Consider the following 15,254-nt stretch of genomic DNA (forward strand, 5'->3'; position numbering starts at 1 on the left):
GTCTGATCAGGTGATCAACATTCATAACTTAACAGAGAAGGAGTGGACATCAAATTACTTGCCATCGTAGCTGCATCACATTCCTTGGGACTCCGATTTGAAACTCTCATCATTAAATACCTTTGTTTATGAGCCATGAGGTGCCGTCAGTCTCTACGCTTTGTAAAGCAGTACTGCAGCCATTGATAATACAGTTGTGCTTGTCTATTTTGGTACCTTTATTCCAAAATACGGAAAGCTGCAAGGATTATCCAATAATCTGGGAGGTTGCACTATAAAATGATCTTTTAAAATGTTCCTCAATACATGAAATGTTACAGTGGGCATCAAAAGTTTGAGGCACAGGGTCTGACAAAAATCTGAATATTTCTTGAGCCTGGGCCTCGATTTCAGATTTGCTACCTGTACATAGAGCCGTACTGTTCTACTGGCTGCAGGCTAAAACTGTGCTGCAGTTCGGCTTTGGCAGTATCTGTATCCCACAATCTCTCTATGCTGACTGTAGGTGTGCTTTGCTGGGAGTCTTTTGTAGACTTGGCTTACAGTAAATGTTCCTTTCAGATTTCCTTGTAAAATTTTTTTCTTAAATAAAGTGTGGCACGTAACATGCTCAGGCATCTTATGGCATCTTAAATTTGCTATGTTGAAACAGTTATTTAAATTTAAGAATTATTTAATGGGGTTTAAGGGTGGAGCCTGCATTCTGAGCTATGAGGGAGTTGTAGTAGAGGGCTTTGGGTTAACTGCAGGCATTGACCCATTTCATCTGCATTGGACTGCAGCCACCGCAGCCAGGATTTGATCCTACGACCTCGTGCTCGAGTAGCACAAGATCATTGCCACTGAGCCAGTATGCTGGTATTATCAAAGTTAATGCATACATGGAAAATGTTTATGTGCCCTTCATGAAAACAACCATAGTTCTGTTTGGTTCCTTTTGATCTGTTTGTTTGTGATGTTTCACGGATGAGTTCTCTTGATATGTTGCTTTTTGTGTGAATTGCTTTTTATTTGCTGTGGAAGCTTGGGAATGGTATTCCTTTTTTTGTTTGTTTGTGACTGTTGAATCTGCTTTGCTTAGAAGTAAATATCATGAGTTGGATTGCTTCCATGTTTTATTGTAACTTCTTTTCTGTTGTGAGAGTGACAATGCTTTTTCCTGGTTTTTCGCAGCTTCTCGGAGCCTTGAAAAAGACTTGGGCTTCATGCGGATGGGGTCGTTCAACAGTAGAGTGAAGCGCACTGCAGCAGCTCTCACAAATCCATTTGGAGTCCAGAAGCTGAAGCCCTGGGGTTCTGCTGACAGTGTTGCTGATGGTGTAAGCATCAGTCTTCTTAGCGTAAAAGGAACCTCGAGAGTGTTTTTCTTGCATAAAGGGTGGGTCAGCCGATATTCATGGATTCAATATCTATGAATATCAGCTTCAAAACTGAGGAGCTTGTAAACAGAAAAGACGATCATATCTGGTGCACCATGACAATTGCAGTAAAGAAACAAAGGAGCAGCACATTACCACACGCATATAGAGTATTGTGTTTCTGTATAAGAAGCTAAGTGTTATACTGCTACATTGCACTCTGTTTTCATGGATGCATACATGGAGAGATTGTGCAATAATAAATTGTGTTGCCTAAATGTAGACAGCAAATTCGTATAGTGCCTAGAGATGAGGCACCCTTATTGAATGACGAAATTACTGTGCTGACGTTATCTGTTCCATGTGTTTACTCAGGAACTGGTGCTTACACACAATAATCGCATTCGTGCAGCAGAAACATTTGGAAGAATTGCCAATTTGCATAGGTCTTTCTCCATGTAAACCATAAGTGTTGTTATCCTTTGCATTCAAATAGAAATAAGTGTTCAACAATTGTGAATAATGATTTTTCAAATCAAACACGATTGAAAAATAAGACTATTCAATTCATATGCGAAATTTAAAATATCTGCACATCTGCATTCTATAATTAAAAAGCACATGTTGCCCATTTCTAATAGAGCATGGGTAGCATGGAGAGAACAGTAAAAACAGCAGATGCAAAATAGCGCTAATTCCAGCTGTTGTGTTCGTCCACCTCTATGTTGTTCACGTAAATATTAAACTTCAATTAAAGCTGTTTTTCTTTATTTTTAGAATGCTGCTATAGTGACTCATCTTTTTTACTTCATATGCCTTAATAACATGGTTAAAACACAGAAATATGTCTGCAAGTATTGTGGGAAATCTAATTCAATAAAAGCAATGAGAATGATCGAATGTCTACCGTTATGCACGTTGTGAGGGGGTGCTTGTAGTAAGTCAAAAAGTGATGATCACTCATGGCGAGTGGAGGTCGTCAAGATTCCTTAAGGGATTAAGATCACTAATTTGCCTACCACCTTGTGGTGCTTGAGATGGTTACCAAGACTCTGTTAGGCATTTCTCCAGTCACAGTAAATGGCACACTTTTTGTGGTTATGTGATGCAATTCTCTCAGCCTCTTTCAAAGTATGTTCATGTTTATCATTGCCATGGGGCGCGGTGCTTTGTGTGTAGGACATGAGAGCACAACACGACCATAGAAGGGTAGCAAGTGCACTTTGCTGCAGTGCGAAAAAATATATATATATATTTATTTTTGCTGCAAATATTCTGTGAAAAGGACTCGTGTTTGATGAATCTAAGGATAGGTCATTTCAGTGCACAGAATGAATCTGTGCAATATGTTCCTTTTTTCAGGCGACACATAAACATCCATTATGTGAGTTATACCTTGTGAGAGCATTCATCAAATAGGGTAGAAAGCACGTTATTCTGGTTTCCTGAGGCTTCTGTTGTCAGTAGTTTCATCTTAATCAAGACTCGGCATGCTGCTACAGCCATGTGCATCCACGTGTGCGTCCGATGCTTGCATGACCTGTTCAAGCCTACATACCCATTTGCTCATTCGTGTTGTTCTCCTTGTGAACAAGGCTCTCATGTAATAGCTGAAATTTCATTTAATTTTTCACTAAAAAAATTTGTTCATCATTGGGGTTCCCTTTTTCCACTGTGCCTCTTCCTGACTAGACGGGATTCTGTCAAATCCTTAATTTCATGCTGTGAAAAATGAGGACATAAGCACCACTAGTCATATCATATGTTGATTGAGCATTTCTTAAGATATCAATAGGCAAAAATACAAAATTGAAGTATCCATCCACAAATTTTTGTTGTGAAGAGAACAGAGATCTCGCAAGTACTAAAAGCAAGGAATCCATAGTTTATAGCAATCAAAATATAACAAGCAACCAGCAAAGAAACAGTGTCCTACTAAGTTGCCTGCGGCACTAATCCATGTCTCTGCCTGGGAGAATGCTTCAAGTAAAGCAATGCCCTTACTAAATGCAGCTGTGACTGTAGTATGTAGGAGCACTATGTAAATACTAAATTGTTCATAATGCATTTGTGCACTTAAGTGGTGCTTGTTTCAGTGTCCAAAATGTATGACATATTTTATTTGTTACATGTAGTTGCACAGTGACTGCTAAGTGAATAAAATTTTATTACTGCAAAGCATTAAAGGCTGTACAACAGCAGTTAGCTTCTTGTGTGTGTCTGTGTCTGTCTGAGCTTTTCTCCCTGTCTTTCACTAGTTCCCACTTTCTCTTTGTTACTAATGTGCTACTTCCAATATAAAATGTGATCCCAAAATGAGCATGCAATCTGCACTGTACAACTGTTCAACAGTGAGCAATCTGCATGGGTCTAAACCACTTAAATGATACCACATAAACAGTGTGGCACTCCAGCATTATCATCGTTTGCATTAACTCTAAGCAAAAGTAAGTAGCTTATATTAGTGATGTGATCACAGTATCACATCATACGACAAAAAAATTAGGTGTAAAATGAACTCGAAATGCTAACCTAAACTATTTGTATATGGCCTTACAGCAGTGCAGATGGTCACTTGGGCACACTCCATAATTTCACACAGGATATTATGCTTGGCACGTAAAACCCCAGAATAATTTTTTTCTTAGAATATTATGCAGAAGGTTCATTCCCTATCAGCAACAGTAGCATTTCAATGGAGGTGGAATTCAGAAATGATAGTGTACTGTGCTTTGGGTGTATGTTAAGAACCCACAGGTGGTCACAATTATTCCTGAGCTCTTCACTGCTGGGTTGGTTTGCCAGGTCCAGGTCAGGTCAGGCTGGTTAATCGGTTGAGTATAGGTGAACCATCTAGATGTTATCCAGCCTGATCTTCAGGGTTCAACTGCTGCAGAAGGAAGCACAGATTTCAGACCTTCTTTGGCTTGCTGAACATTGTATAACTTTATTTAGTTGCCTAAACACTAAAATCGCAGCCTTGTTTTTTGATGTGAAAGCATAAAATGGCCCATTAAGCAAATAAGCCGGTGTCTATAGTCTGTAGCAGCAAATGGCACCTAAAGTTCCATTGGCTGCGATGCCAAGTCATGAGTATACTTCTATGGAGCAGAGCGAGCAAAGAGGAACACCTACTGTCGCAGTAGCACGCCAGGTGTTCAGTGAGGGGAGAGGACATAGCCCAACGCCATGTCGCCCTCGTTCTTGGAAGCTGGTGCACGGTCTTTATCTCTCTCTCCCACCCCCACTGGGCTTAGCTGCTGCTTGCACCTGCGGGCCTTTGTGGCTACTGCTGCTTCCTCGGTCTCTCGTGGTGCAGGTCATCAGTGGCATGTGGCATTGGCACCACAGGCTGCTGCTTCTTGCTGGCTCGGGCAGCACGCACTGCTATCGTACATACTCGCGGCGCAAATATCGAAGCACTGCTCAGCGGTACTCAATTGGGCATTAATGCTTTCGCATTCACAACTCATAAGCGCCTAGCTGTCCGCATATTTTGTTTTCTAACAATTGTCATTCTTGAGAACAGTCTATTGTTTCACACTGATAGACACAAGGTTGTGCAGTCCTATAGGGCCCCTTACCAGTCTTGGTTGAAAATTTTTACTGGGCTCTGGAAGTTGTGAAGTGCCTCCCAAGGGGCATTCTACTACAAGAATTTTTTAAAAGGGGTGCAGAGGCATGTGTTCCCAAACTCGGCCGTGGCCATCACGAAAGACACCAAGACCACAAACAGCCTAAGTTCAATCTTCCTACAGTGATGTCAGGGCAGCTCTGACAGCTGGGAAAGTCATGCATGCGCACCAGCACTTGTGCCGTCTTGCGTGCCATGGGCGGTAGTTCTTGCAGCTGCCTGTAAGAAGCACCCCACAGGGTTTATTAATAGCAAAGTTAGAAGCCGAAGAAATGTTGCGAGGCGATAGTGCAAGCAGGGGCGAGTTGCCTTCCCTGCAGAAAAGCCTTCTCCCACTGCTTGAATGAATGCTGGCAAGCGAAATCCTTCCCCTGCCTTCTTTCATATCAGACCCAAGGGCTCACATGACTTTTGCCCCCACCTCCTTTTCTTTCTCTCTCCCCACTTTTCTTGTGCATCACATTTCCAGAGACATGTTTTGCACACTGTGCATTTCACAGGAATCCTCAATGTGTTGATGTTGCTACTGACTTTTTGTGCATTGCAGGCTTATTTTGCATGTGACACAGAGGTGACAGCTGTGATGTCTCTGCTGGCAGGGATAGTAGGTCCTCTGAGAATAGGGACACAAAGGTCTTTGTTTGTATTTTCAGCTGTTTTCACAGCATGCACTGGTGGTGATGTTTGCAGGCGAGATCAACACTGCTTGATCTATGCACCATGCTTGTATGTTTTCAGTGCCCAACCTAGTAAACAGCCATTTAGAAACTTTTGGCATTGTACCTTGTCAAGATATAGAGCAAACAAGGTGCTGTGCACAGGTACTTGTGTTCTAATGTGTCTATATTCCATCTCGCAACTCGTTTGCAGCAGTTTCGAAGCTGCAAGACTTCTTAGCCAATAGGTAGGCCGAATGTCACTCGAGATCTGTTCATCTGCGCCACGTCATCTGCTTAGCAGCTGCAGAATTTGTGGTATATGATGTCTATGTGCAAAGGTCTTAACATCTCACATATCGCTCTAACACATCATGCACCAAGGAAACGCAAAACTCTAATCCTGCCATTAGTCAGACAGTTATGCCCGGAACTATGTTCCGCTGGGCATTGATATTGCCTATATACGCCTCGCACCTTTGGCAGTGCTGCAAATGACTTGCGAGATGGAGTGTAGATGTAATGATAACCAGTTAAAAGGAATCGATTTTCCGGTTTTGGGAATCGATTTTTTGGTTTTTATCTAATGTCAGCTGATAGTGCTGTATTAACCATTATGTTGTCCTATGTAGGGAATATTTTGGTACAGTTAGTTTAGAATATATCTTTTTTGGTTTCAGCATTCATGGTTTATTTTCCCAATGCAGGCTGCTCCATGCATGGCACCACCGAAAAGCACGGTGAAGAAGAAGAGGTCAAAGAAAGTTATAGATTTTCCCAGGTAATGCCACTGCAGGGGGCTCGTGCTCTCTTTACCACGTTGTTTTATTTAATTAAGGCTGAAGGCTTTTTTTCAACAGTTTCTCCACTCCCTGTCGGCCACATTGTAGTACTGTCATCTGCACACTGTGGTCTACGCACTGAACATCAAAATTGGACCTGAAAATTAGGGCCAAGTAGCATCCACCTCCACAAGTAGTTAAGATTTTTTAAAGCGATTACCACAGTGCATGGGATTAGCGTAATTTTTTTCCATGATCAGTGCCTGTTTGTAAGAGGAGAGAGTTTCAATGGGGCCGAGCCAGTGCAATGAAACTAGATAGCCGGATGAGGAGGATGGTGCCGGGGGCTGCGATTGGTACGCTTCACCTTACTTAGCTTGCGTTGGCGGGTCGAAAATCATGACAGCGTGCAACGGAAGGTTAAAAATGCCATTAAAACGGATCCTCAGCAAAGTAGAGTTGGCAGAGCGATGTCGTATACATGCCGAAAGGTCTCAATAATGTTTTACTGCCATGCAGAATCTTATGCACAAATAAATCCATGCTCCCTCCCCGGCAGCTCCGACTAGCCACTGCCACAGTGACCGCTGCAGCCATTTTCAACTCCTTTTAAAACGGGGCAGTCTCCGGATATTCAGAAAAACTTTCAATTTTGTTCGGCATATGAATGCATCTTTAACATGTACAGGTGACTTTGACGTGATGAGCTTTCATGGTTTTGTGACATCGCATTACGGACAAATAAAGTGGGCGCAGCCCAAAAACTTTTTACCAATAGCAATTGGTCAAACGACGCCTTTTTCGCTAATGGTGAAAAAAACGTCGAATCAGAAATGATTATTTTTCTTTCGTTCAGTCTAATCATACAGACAATCATAACATACAGGCGCAATGAATGGTGACCCAAAAGGTGTGATACTGTGGTCTTGCTGGATAGCTCACACACAGAAAATTAATAATAATGTGTCCGATGGTGGTATCAAACCTGTGTCCCAGCAACACAGCCTCATGCTCAAACCATTAGGCCAGAACCACACTCGTACTTCTCTCATGCTACTCTCGTGCTAACACCAAGCTGCTGCTTCAGACAATTGGCACATATACCACATCTTGCATCATGTGCGTGCAAGAGCACGCATGTGACAACACAAGCGTGCAAAAGCAAATGTGGGCGGCAGTTCTGATTAGGTGCATGTGCGTTCACGCGAGAGCTTTGTGGCATTGGAAGGTTTAGATGCTGTAGTTGAAAGTGGTGCTGCTTCGCGTTCCTCTGCCACATTGCCTGACGGTGTTGGAGCGCATTAGTCACAAAAGTTCACTGTGGATCAAGGATGCATAATTTCATTTTGCCAATTTATAAAAGCTTCACTTGCATTGATTCCCACAGTGTGCAAGATCTGCATGATCTTTAGAGCGCAGCTCTTAGGCACCCGTTCCTGCGGCGAGTGTCGGCATTCCCGGCCTAACCAAGTGAACGAGTACAACAAAAGATGAGAGCAAACACGGTGTGCAGCGGGGGATGAAAAAAGCAGCGGGAGAGAAGAGGCTCGAGGAGGAAAGTGGAGAGGAGGGTGCAGAAGAGCTATTAGGTGGAAAGCAGAGCAGGGTATGGTGAAAGTGTGAGAAAAGCGTAGTGCAACAATGGTGGCTACGAGATGACGCCAGAGTAGCGCGCGTCGTCTGGGAGGTTTGTCGGTGGTGGCTTCTTTGATTCACGCCCACGTGTCACCCACGCACTGGCCCCACAGGCCGGCTCTCGCAGTCTCCAGATTAGCGAGGTAGTGCACCACATTTTGCTCTATTTTCAGCGTGCTGCATGAGACTGATTGTCCACGCCAGCCAATATATCACGAAATGAAAACACGCTAGAGCTGCGCTCAAATTTCGCATTAGGGACTATCTTAATCATCGCTGAATTTGTTTTTGGTCGTATTATAGTTTGCTTCTGCTTTTTATGAGACTAGCTTGTGCATGCAGTGACTCGGTTGAGCCAGTTCTTCTGAACTAGAACAGCACCCAATTCTTCGCTGTTAGCATCTGTGTGGGTCTTCGTGTCATCATCCTCATCACTAACTGCAAGTGGCCTTGAAAGTTTCTTGAACTCTTCTTTGGGCTACTTCCACGTGAATTGCACAATGCCTTTTGTGGAGTGTGGGAGGGGTGAGGGGCTCTGCATTTCACGAGGAATCCCTCACTACACATCTGTAATTTAGCTAGAACACCAGAAATCTGTGAAAGACCTTTTTATCAAGGGGTGGTGGGAAAGTTGCGATGGCTGCTGTGTAACACCGCCATGGCTAATTATGTCCAAGAAACAGCAGTTATTTATAGATGAAGTGGCACTTTTCCAGTTTTAGGGCAAGCCCTGATGACTTGATTGCTTGGTTGTGTTTCTGCATGCAGACAATTATGCCATCAATTGCAGCCTCTGAAGTTGCTCACCAATGATAGCAGCAAAAACATCAGCTAGGTAGATCAGGAAAATCTGTTGTATCAGTCCTGCCAACACAAGGTCCATAACTTGTTGAAATGTTGTTGGTGCCTAGCAAAGCTTAAATGGCACGACTTTGAATTGGAAAAACCCATCTAATGCCATGGATGTGATCACCAGCCTTAACTTTTTTTGCCTGAAGAAAAACATTTGAAGCGCAGTTGGAAGTACTTGTTTCCAAGGTAAGAACATGCAAAATTACTCTCACATGATTTGCTACCCCAGCTAAGATTTGTAGGCTCATTAAAAAAAAAACTGAAACAAGCATCTAGCACAAAACAATGTTTTGATATTCATATTTTCCCACTGAACAAACTGGAACTTAGCAGGGGAACTCTCTTGCATCTTATGGCAGTCTGTGAAGCAGTTTGTATTGAATGGATTCGGCCACACAAGTTTCTCATAGTGTTGATCTTCATATGAAGCACCATGTGCAGAACATTGTTTCCCAGTCTGAGATGGTGCCACATTGACATGTTTTTTGCTGGATGACCACACATGACATCAAAATCAGGATTTCTCTCACTTATAGGGGCCCTGAAACACTTTTTTTGAACATAGCAAAAACACATTGACGATTTCTTAACAAGGCTCCTGTGAACATGTGAGCTAAATATTATTGCATTGCATGTAGCAGAAAATTTACGATCACGTGTCAAAAGCAGTGAACAGTCGCTTCCTCTTGCATCCACGATGTCGTCATTGAATGCAGTTGGCGCACCAACACTATGGGCCGATTTCATGATAATGAGAACAATCTCAGTAATACATAATTGCTAATTTTAGGTTACATGATGGAAAGAAACAGCACAACTTTTACACAGACTGTAGGACAGGAATACACACAGTCCTAGTATGTGTTATTATGTACTGTGTAGTTTTATGCAGCCCTGTGGTCTGCGTGTAAGTTGCACTGTTTATTTCCACCATATATCTGTACTAACTCATTCAAATGTCTGCTCTTATGAATGTAAGTTTGAGCTAAATAAAGGATATATATATATTTCTGCACGCAGACAATTATGCCATATATATATATATATATATATATATATATGGAATCGAATCTCGGCCACGGCGGCCGCATTACGATGGGGGCAAAATGCCGGAACACCTGTGTTACTTAGGTTTAGGTGCACGTTAAAGAACCCCAGGTGGTCCAAATTTCTGGAGTCCCCCACTACGGCATGCCTCATAATCAGATCATGATTTTGGCCCATAAAACCTGTGGGGTCTTAGAGTCTCACAGGAGTACCGACCACCGCGGGTTCGAGCTTACCGAGCCACAGGGCTGCGTCAGCCGTCAGCCTCTAGCGCCGCTGCGCGCGAGCTCAGGCCACGAGGGGCTACCGAGCGACGCACGCAAAACACAGTATTGCCCTAAAGTGAAGGAAACCGTTTATTGTTTCCAACGGCACCCAACACTGCACAAACGCCCGGTCCCGGGACGGCGGGGAACCAAAGGGGTCCCGCACCAAGGGCGAAAAATACAGCTAGGGGCGCCTGTAGCACGTCGCTGCGAGAGCACAGGCTCAAGCTGGGACGCGCCGCTAGGAAAAGTCCCGGCGGCTATGCTACTTGCTCTGGCGATAACCAATGGGCCAACTCGCGAGAGCTCGGGCAATCTCCTTCGGCTTGGGCCTCCGATGAGTGCGGCTCGGCGTGGTACGACCTCGCGCGAGCACTAGGCACCCGTTCTTAGGCTTAGCGTCGGGATAGGAAACAACACGAGGTACGCGCTCCCCGCACGAGCAAAGGCACCGTGCGTGAGCTCAATCCTAGTCACAAAGGTGTCGACGGATGAGAGAGAGCATCGTACGTACCGGGTGCTGTCCCAAGGAGAAAGAGGGCCGGTACCGTCACGGCAGCAGCCACGAGGGGCTGCTGCATGACGTCACTAGCTCCGCCCTCACCACAAACCATCGCGAGTGGAGCGCCACCGCTAAAACCGGTTCGGAGCAAGGGCGACGTGGCTTGGATTACAGACATGGGTGAAATGTACCCGCGCAGTGGCGCGTCGAATTCCCCAAATCCCCACATCCTCCTCTCCTTAATTGCCCCCCTACCAGTCTGGCGAAGAAGCTGGTAGGGGCTAATGTACCAAAGACAACTGAGCCTTTCATGCACTAGCTAATTGCTACCTCAGCCCAGCAAGCATTATGCGTACAAAAAAAAACATACAATGATAATGGAAAAATGATAATAAAAAAAATACTCTAAAATTCAAGAAAATGACGCCGCGAAGGGGGGAAGAAATATTAACAAAAGAGTCTGCTGCTAGCGCGGGACAATGTCCGGGGGTGCGAACAGAACGCGGCGCGTATAGTTCTGTGGCTAGGGCGGTGGCTGAAGTCGCGGTAGTTGCGATCTTGGGCTTGATAGCAGGCCAGTTAACGCAGGAACGGGCTCACCGTTGTTCCGTCGAAGTTGCCGGTGAGCCCGATGAGCTCCGCTGTCGTGGGGGTGGTGGTCCCGTCCACCATCGTTGTCTGCGGCGATCCGATGGACTTGGTGCGGCTCCTTCAGCTTGCTTCAATGAGCAACAGCCCTCACGCACGCGCGCACGCACACACGCGCACACTCCTCGTGGCACCGCGCCTCACTCCTCGCCGTCCGCCATGCCGCCCGTCGGCCACAACGCGCCGCGCCGATCCAGGCGCGAAGCGTCCCTCTCTCCCGCACCAACCAGTCAAGGGGACCACTGTCACCCCCCGCGCTGCACAACACGCCAGTCACCGACCCCCCTCTTGGCAAAAAAAAGCAAGGCAAAAAAAAACGAAAACGAGAAGAAAAAAAAACACACACAGAAAAAAACAAGAACGGTCAAAATCTATGTACAAGTAACAAAAAATGAACTATACAATTCTACACTTAAACACAAAACAATAATTACACTCAGGATGCGTACAAACAAAAAAAAATGCACACTGAACAACACACTGCCAACAAGACTACAGCTGGGCTGGGGCCAGCTTCTTTTCGTGCACTGGCCGCAAAGAAGCTAACCCACTGAGGATAAGCAATATTACTGAGGGCCTTCGGTGGCGGAAAGGGTCCGCCGTGAGGCGCGATATCACACAGGTGACCGTCTCCTCAGGTTGTACCGGTGCGTGGTCCGAATGCGGTCCTTCGCCCCGGGTGTGCCCTGTTGCTTGCGTGTGGTGCCACTGGGCACCGGCGCGAGCTCGTCGGACCGCGACGCAAAGGCTTTCAGGTCGGCGATATGGGCACGGCTGAGTTTTCCCGAAGGGGAATCCTTCAGCAAGTACGCGAGCGGAGACCAAACTTTCTCTACTCGGTACGGACCAAGCCACTTAGGAGCGAGCGAGGCTGAGAACCCCTTGCTCGCGTCGCTAAGAGCGTGGTTGCGCTTCAGGACTAAATCACCTACCTTAAATGAAAGATGGCGATGCTTCCGGTCGTACTGAGCCTTCTGCTGGGCCCTGGCCGAAGTCAAACTCTGCCTTGCTCTACAGAGAGCCCGACAAAGCCTGTCCCGAAGTGCTGAAGCGTACGCAGAACAGTCTGCCGGCGCCTCCTCATCCCCGAGCTGACATTGAATGACACTGGTCACCGGATTTGCCAGCTCCCTTCCAAAATTGAGGAAAGCGGGAGAGAAACCAGTCGAGCGATTCTCGGCGGTTCGGATTGCGAACGCGAGCTCACTCAAGTGGTCTGCCCAATCCTTTTGACTCACGGCAAAGGCCGCCAACATTGGTTTGAGTGTTCTATTGACCCTCTCCGTCAAATTGGACTGGGGATGGTAGGGCGACGTGGTGCAGTGATTAATTCCCAGGGAACGGCACGTAGCACCAAACACCCGAGCAGTGAAATAGGACGCGTTGTCCGTAATTAGTCTTTTCGGAAAGCCGAACCGACAAAAAACTTCCTGTAGCCTCTCCAGCACTGCTCGCGCAGTCACTTTTCGAAGCGGAAACAACTCCACCCACTTCGAAAAATGATCGACGACTACCATCAGGTGTGTGAACCCCTGCTTACTCCTGGGGAAAGGCCCCATAAGATCGCAGGTGGCCACTTGCCACGGACGCTCACTGTCAATTGGTTTCATCAACCCGGGCGGCTTGCCACCCCTTGATTTCACCGTTTGACAGACATGGCAGGAACGGCAATAGCGAAAAATGTCACGCTTTATGCCAGGCCAGGTCACAGTTTGGCTTAGTTTCGCAAAAACTTTGGAGCCACTCAAATGACCGGCCAAGGGTTCGTCATGAGATGATCGCAACAGTGCGCTTCTCAGACTCTTGGGGATAACCACCTTAAACGGGTCCACAGCCTCGTCATCGGTAGCTATGTATTTCAGCAGGAGCCCATCGTGATCCAGCAAATATGAATCCGCGGGGGACCCAGCGACACACGCTGGTTCGGGCCCCCCTGCGCCCGCCGCACTACCAGCAGCGTCTCGGCGCTCCGTCTCCCTGAGACCGTCGCTCACTCCGCGACAAAACGAATCAATTTGCTGGGCCTTCAGTAACTCTTGCCTGCTGAATGCGATTCCAGTTCTCCCAAAGGGGAGTCTGGTCTCGTCCCCACTCAGGACTGCAGCCAACGGCGTTGTAGGTTCGCTTTTGAGAAGCTCCCCCGCTCGCTCGTTTTGCGGCGCGCTGCTTGCCTGGAGAGCGGAATGACAGGTTTGCCCGCTTGCGGACTCGCCTCTCTCTGCGCTCGTTTCGCCCCCGACGCTTGCTGGCGCAAAGGCACCGGCAGTGGCTGTAACACCTGGAGGAATGCTCTTGGTGCACAATGGGGCACGGGATAGCGCGTCAGCTACCACGTTGGTGCTCCCCTTTCGATACTGCACTGAAAAGTCATAATGCTGTATCAGGAGAGCCCAGCGCGCCAGTCGGCCAGCAGGCTCACGGAGCCGCATCAGCCAACTGAGCGCACTGTGATCCGTCTGCACTACGAATTTCGTTCCATCAAGGTACACATCGAACTTACGTAGTGCAAACACGATAGCGAGGCACTCCTTCTCGGTCACGGAATAATTCCTCTCTGCCGGAATCAAGGAGCGGCTGGCAAAGGCCAACGGCTGCAACACACCATCGTATTCCTGTAGGAGGACTGCTCCTAAACCCAGATCGCTCGCGTCGGTCTGGACAACGAACGGTCTGGTCAGGTCGGGGAGTCTGAGCTGCGCTGTCTCCGCAATGGCGCTAGACAGTTGGCGAAAGGCCTGCTGCTGCTCAGGTCCCCACTGCCACTCGGCCGACTTACCCAAGAGCTTGCTCAAGGGTGCCTGCACTCGGGCACAGGACGGAATGAATGACCGGTAAAAGTTGGCCATTCCCAAAAAGCGGCGAAGGCCACGTACATCCTTGGGCGCGGGGAAATCGAGGATTGCCCGAAGTTTCTCCCGGTCCGGCTCAATGGAGCCTCCGCCCAGCGTAAACCCCAGTAACTGAACTCGGGTTTGCGCTAGTTGGGCTTTCGCAGGATTCAAAGTCATCCCGGCGGCCCTCACCCTCTCGAGCACATCGGCAACATGGGCCAAGTGTTCTTCGGAGGTTCGTGAATAAATCACGATGTCGTCGAGGTAGCACATGCAGTATGACCACTTTGCTTCCCCGAGGACGCGGTCCATGAGTCTCTGAAAGGTCGCAGGACCGTTGCATAGACCAAAGGGCATACGAGTAAACTCAAATAACCCTCTGTGGGATGTGAACGCGGTTTTGCACCGGTCACGTTGATCCATCCGGACCTGTAGGTAACCTTTAGAGGCATCCAGCGTAGTAAAGTACCTCGCACTGCCCAGGGTTCCTACGACGGAGTTAATCGTGGGGAGCGGATAGGCATCCTTACGAGTCACTCCGTTCAGACGGCGGTAGTATACGCACAGGCGATGACTGCCATCTTTCTTAGGCACCAACACAATTGGAGACGCCCAGGCGCTGTACGAGCGGCGGATAGTGTCGGCCGATAGCATCTCGTCCAGCAAGCCATCGATCACCTGCCTCTTGGCTAGGCTGACGGGCCGGGGGTTACACTTCAAAGGAAGCGCGTCTCCAGTTTCGATCGTGTGGCTCGCCAAATCGGTACAGCCAGGCTGATCGGTGAAGAGCTCTTCGTGCTGGCATAACAGTGCCGACAAGCGAGCCTTCTGTGTATCATCCAAATGAACCGCACAGGCGGCCAGAGGATGTGGTGCCCCTTCGTGCCGTGTCGCTCGATCCCAATGGGGATTTTGAGTCGACAAGCGCATAGCGCAGGGGCCTGCCCCCAAATTCTGCGCGCGACGTGGTTCGTGCTGTGCCTCTCGTTCCCAAAGGGGAGTCGCAGCAGGCGAGCGCACAGCTCGAGGGCTTGCCCCCGAAC

The 15,254-nt window shown here is 47.4% G+C and overlaps 1 protein-coding gene across 1 annotated transcript in view; it reads left to right on the forward strand.

Moving 5' to 3' along the window:
* The window catches only part of LOC139054125 (uncharacterized), a 47,722-nt gene that overhangs the window by 17,366 nt on the left and 15,102 nt on the right, over positions 1–15,254 (forward strand). Inside the window, exons 3-4 of the mRNA XM_070530713.1 lie at positions 1,174–1,319; positions 6,356–6,429. Of these exons, the coding sequence (XP_070386814.1) occupies positions 1,174–1,319; positions 6,356–6,429 (220 nt within the window). The remainder of the gene's footprint in view (positions 1–1,173; positions 1,320–6,355; positions 6,430–15,254) is intronic.

The sequence above is a fragment of the Dermacentor albipictus genome, chromosome 1 (assembly GCF_038994185.2).
Source record: "Dermacentor albipictus isolate Rhodes 1998 colony chromosome 1, USDA_Dalb.pri_finalv2, whole genome shotgun sequence".
NCBI classification, from domain to species: Eukaryota; Metazoa; Arthropoda; class Arachnida; order Ixodida; family Ixodidae; genus Dermacentor; species Dermacentor albipictus.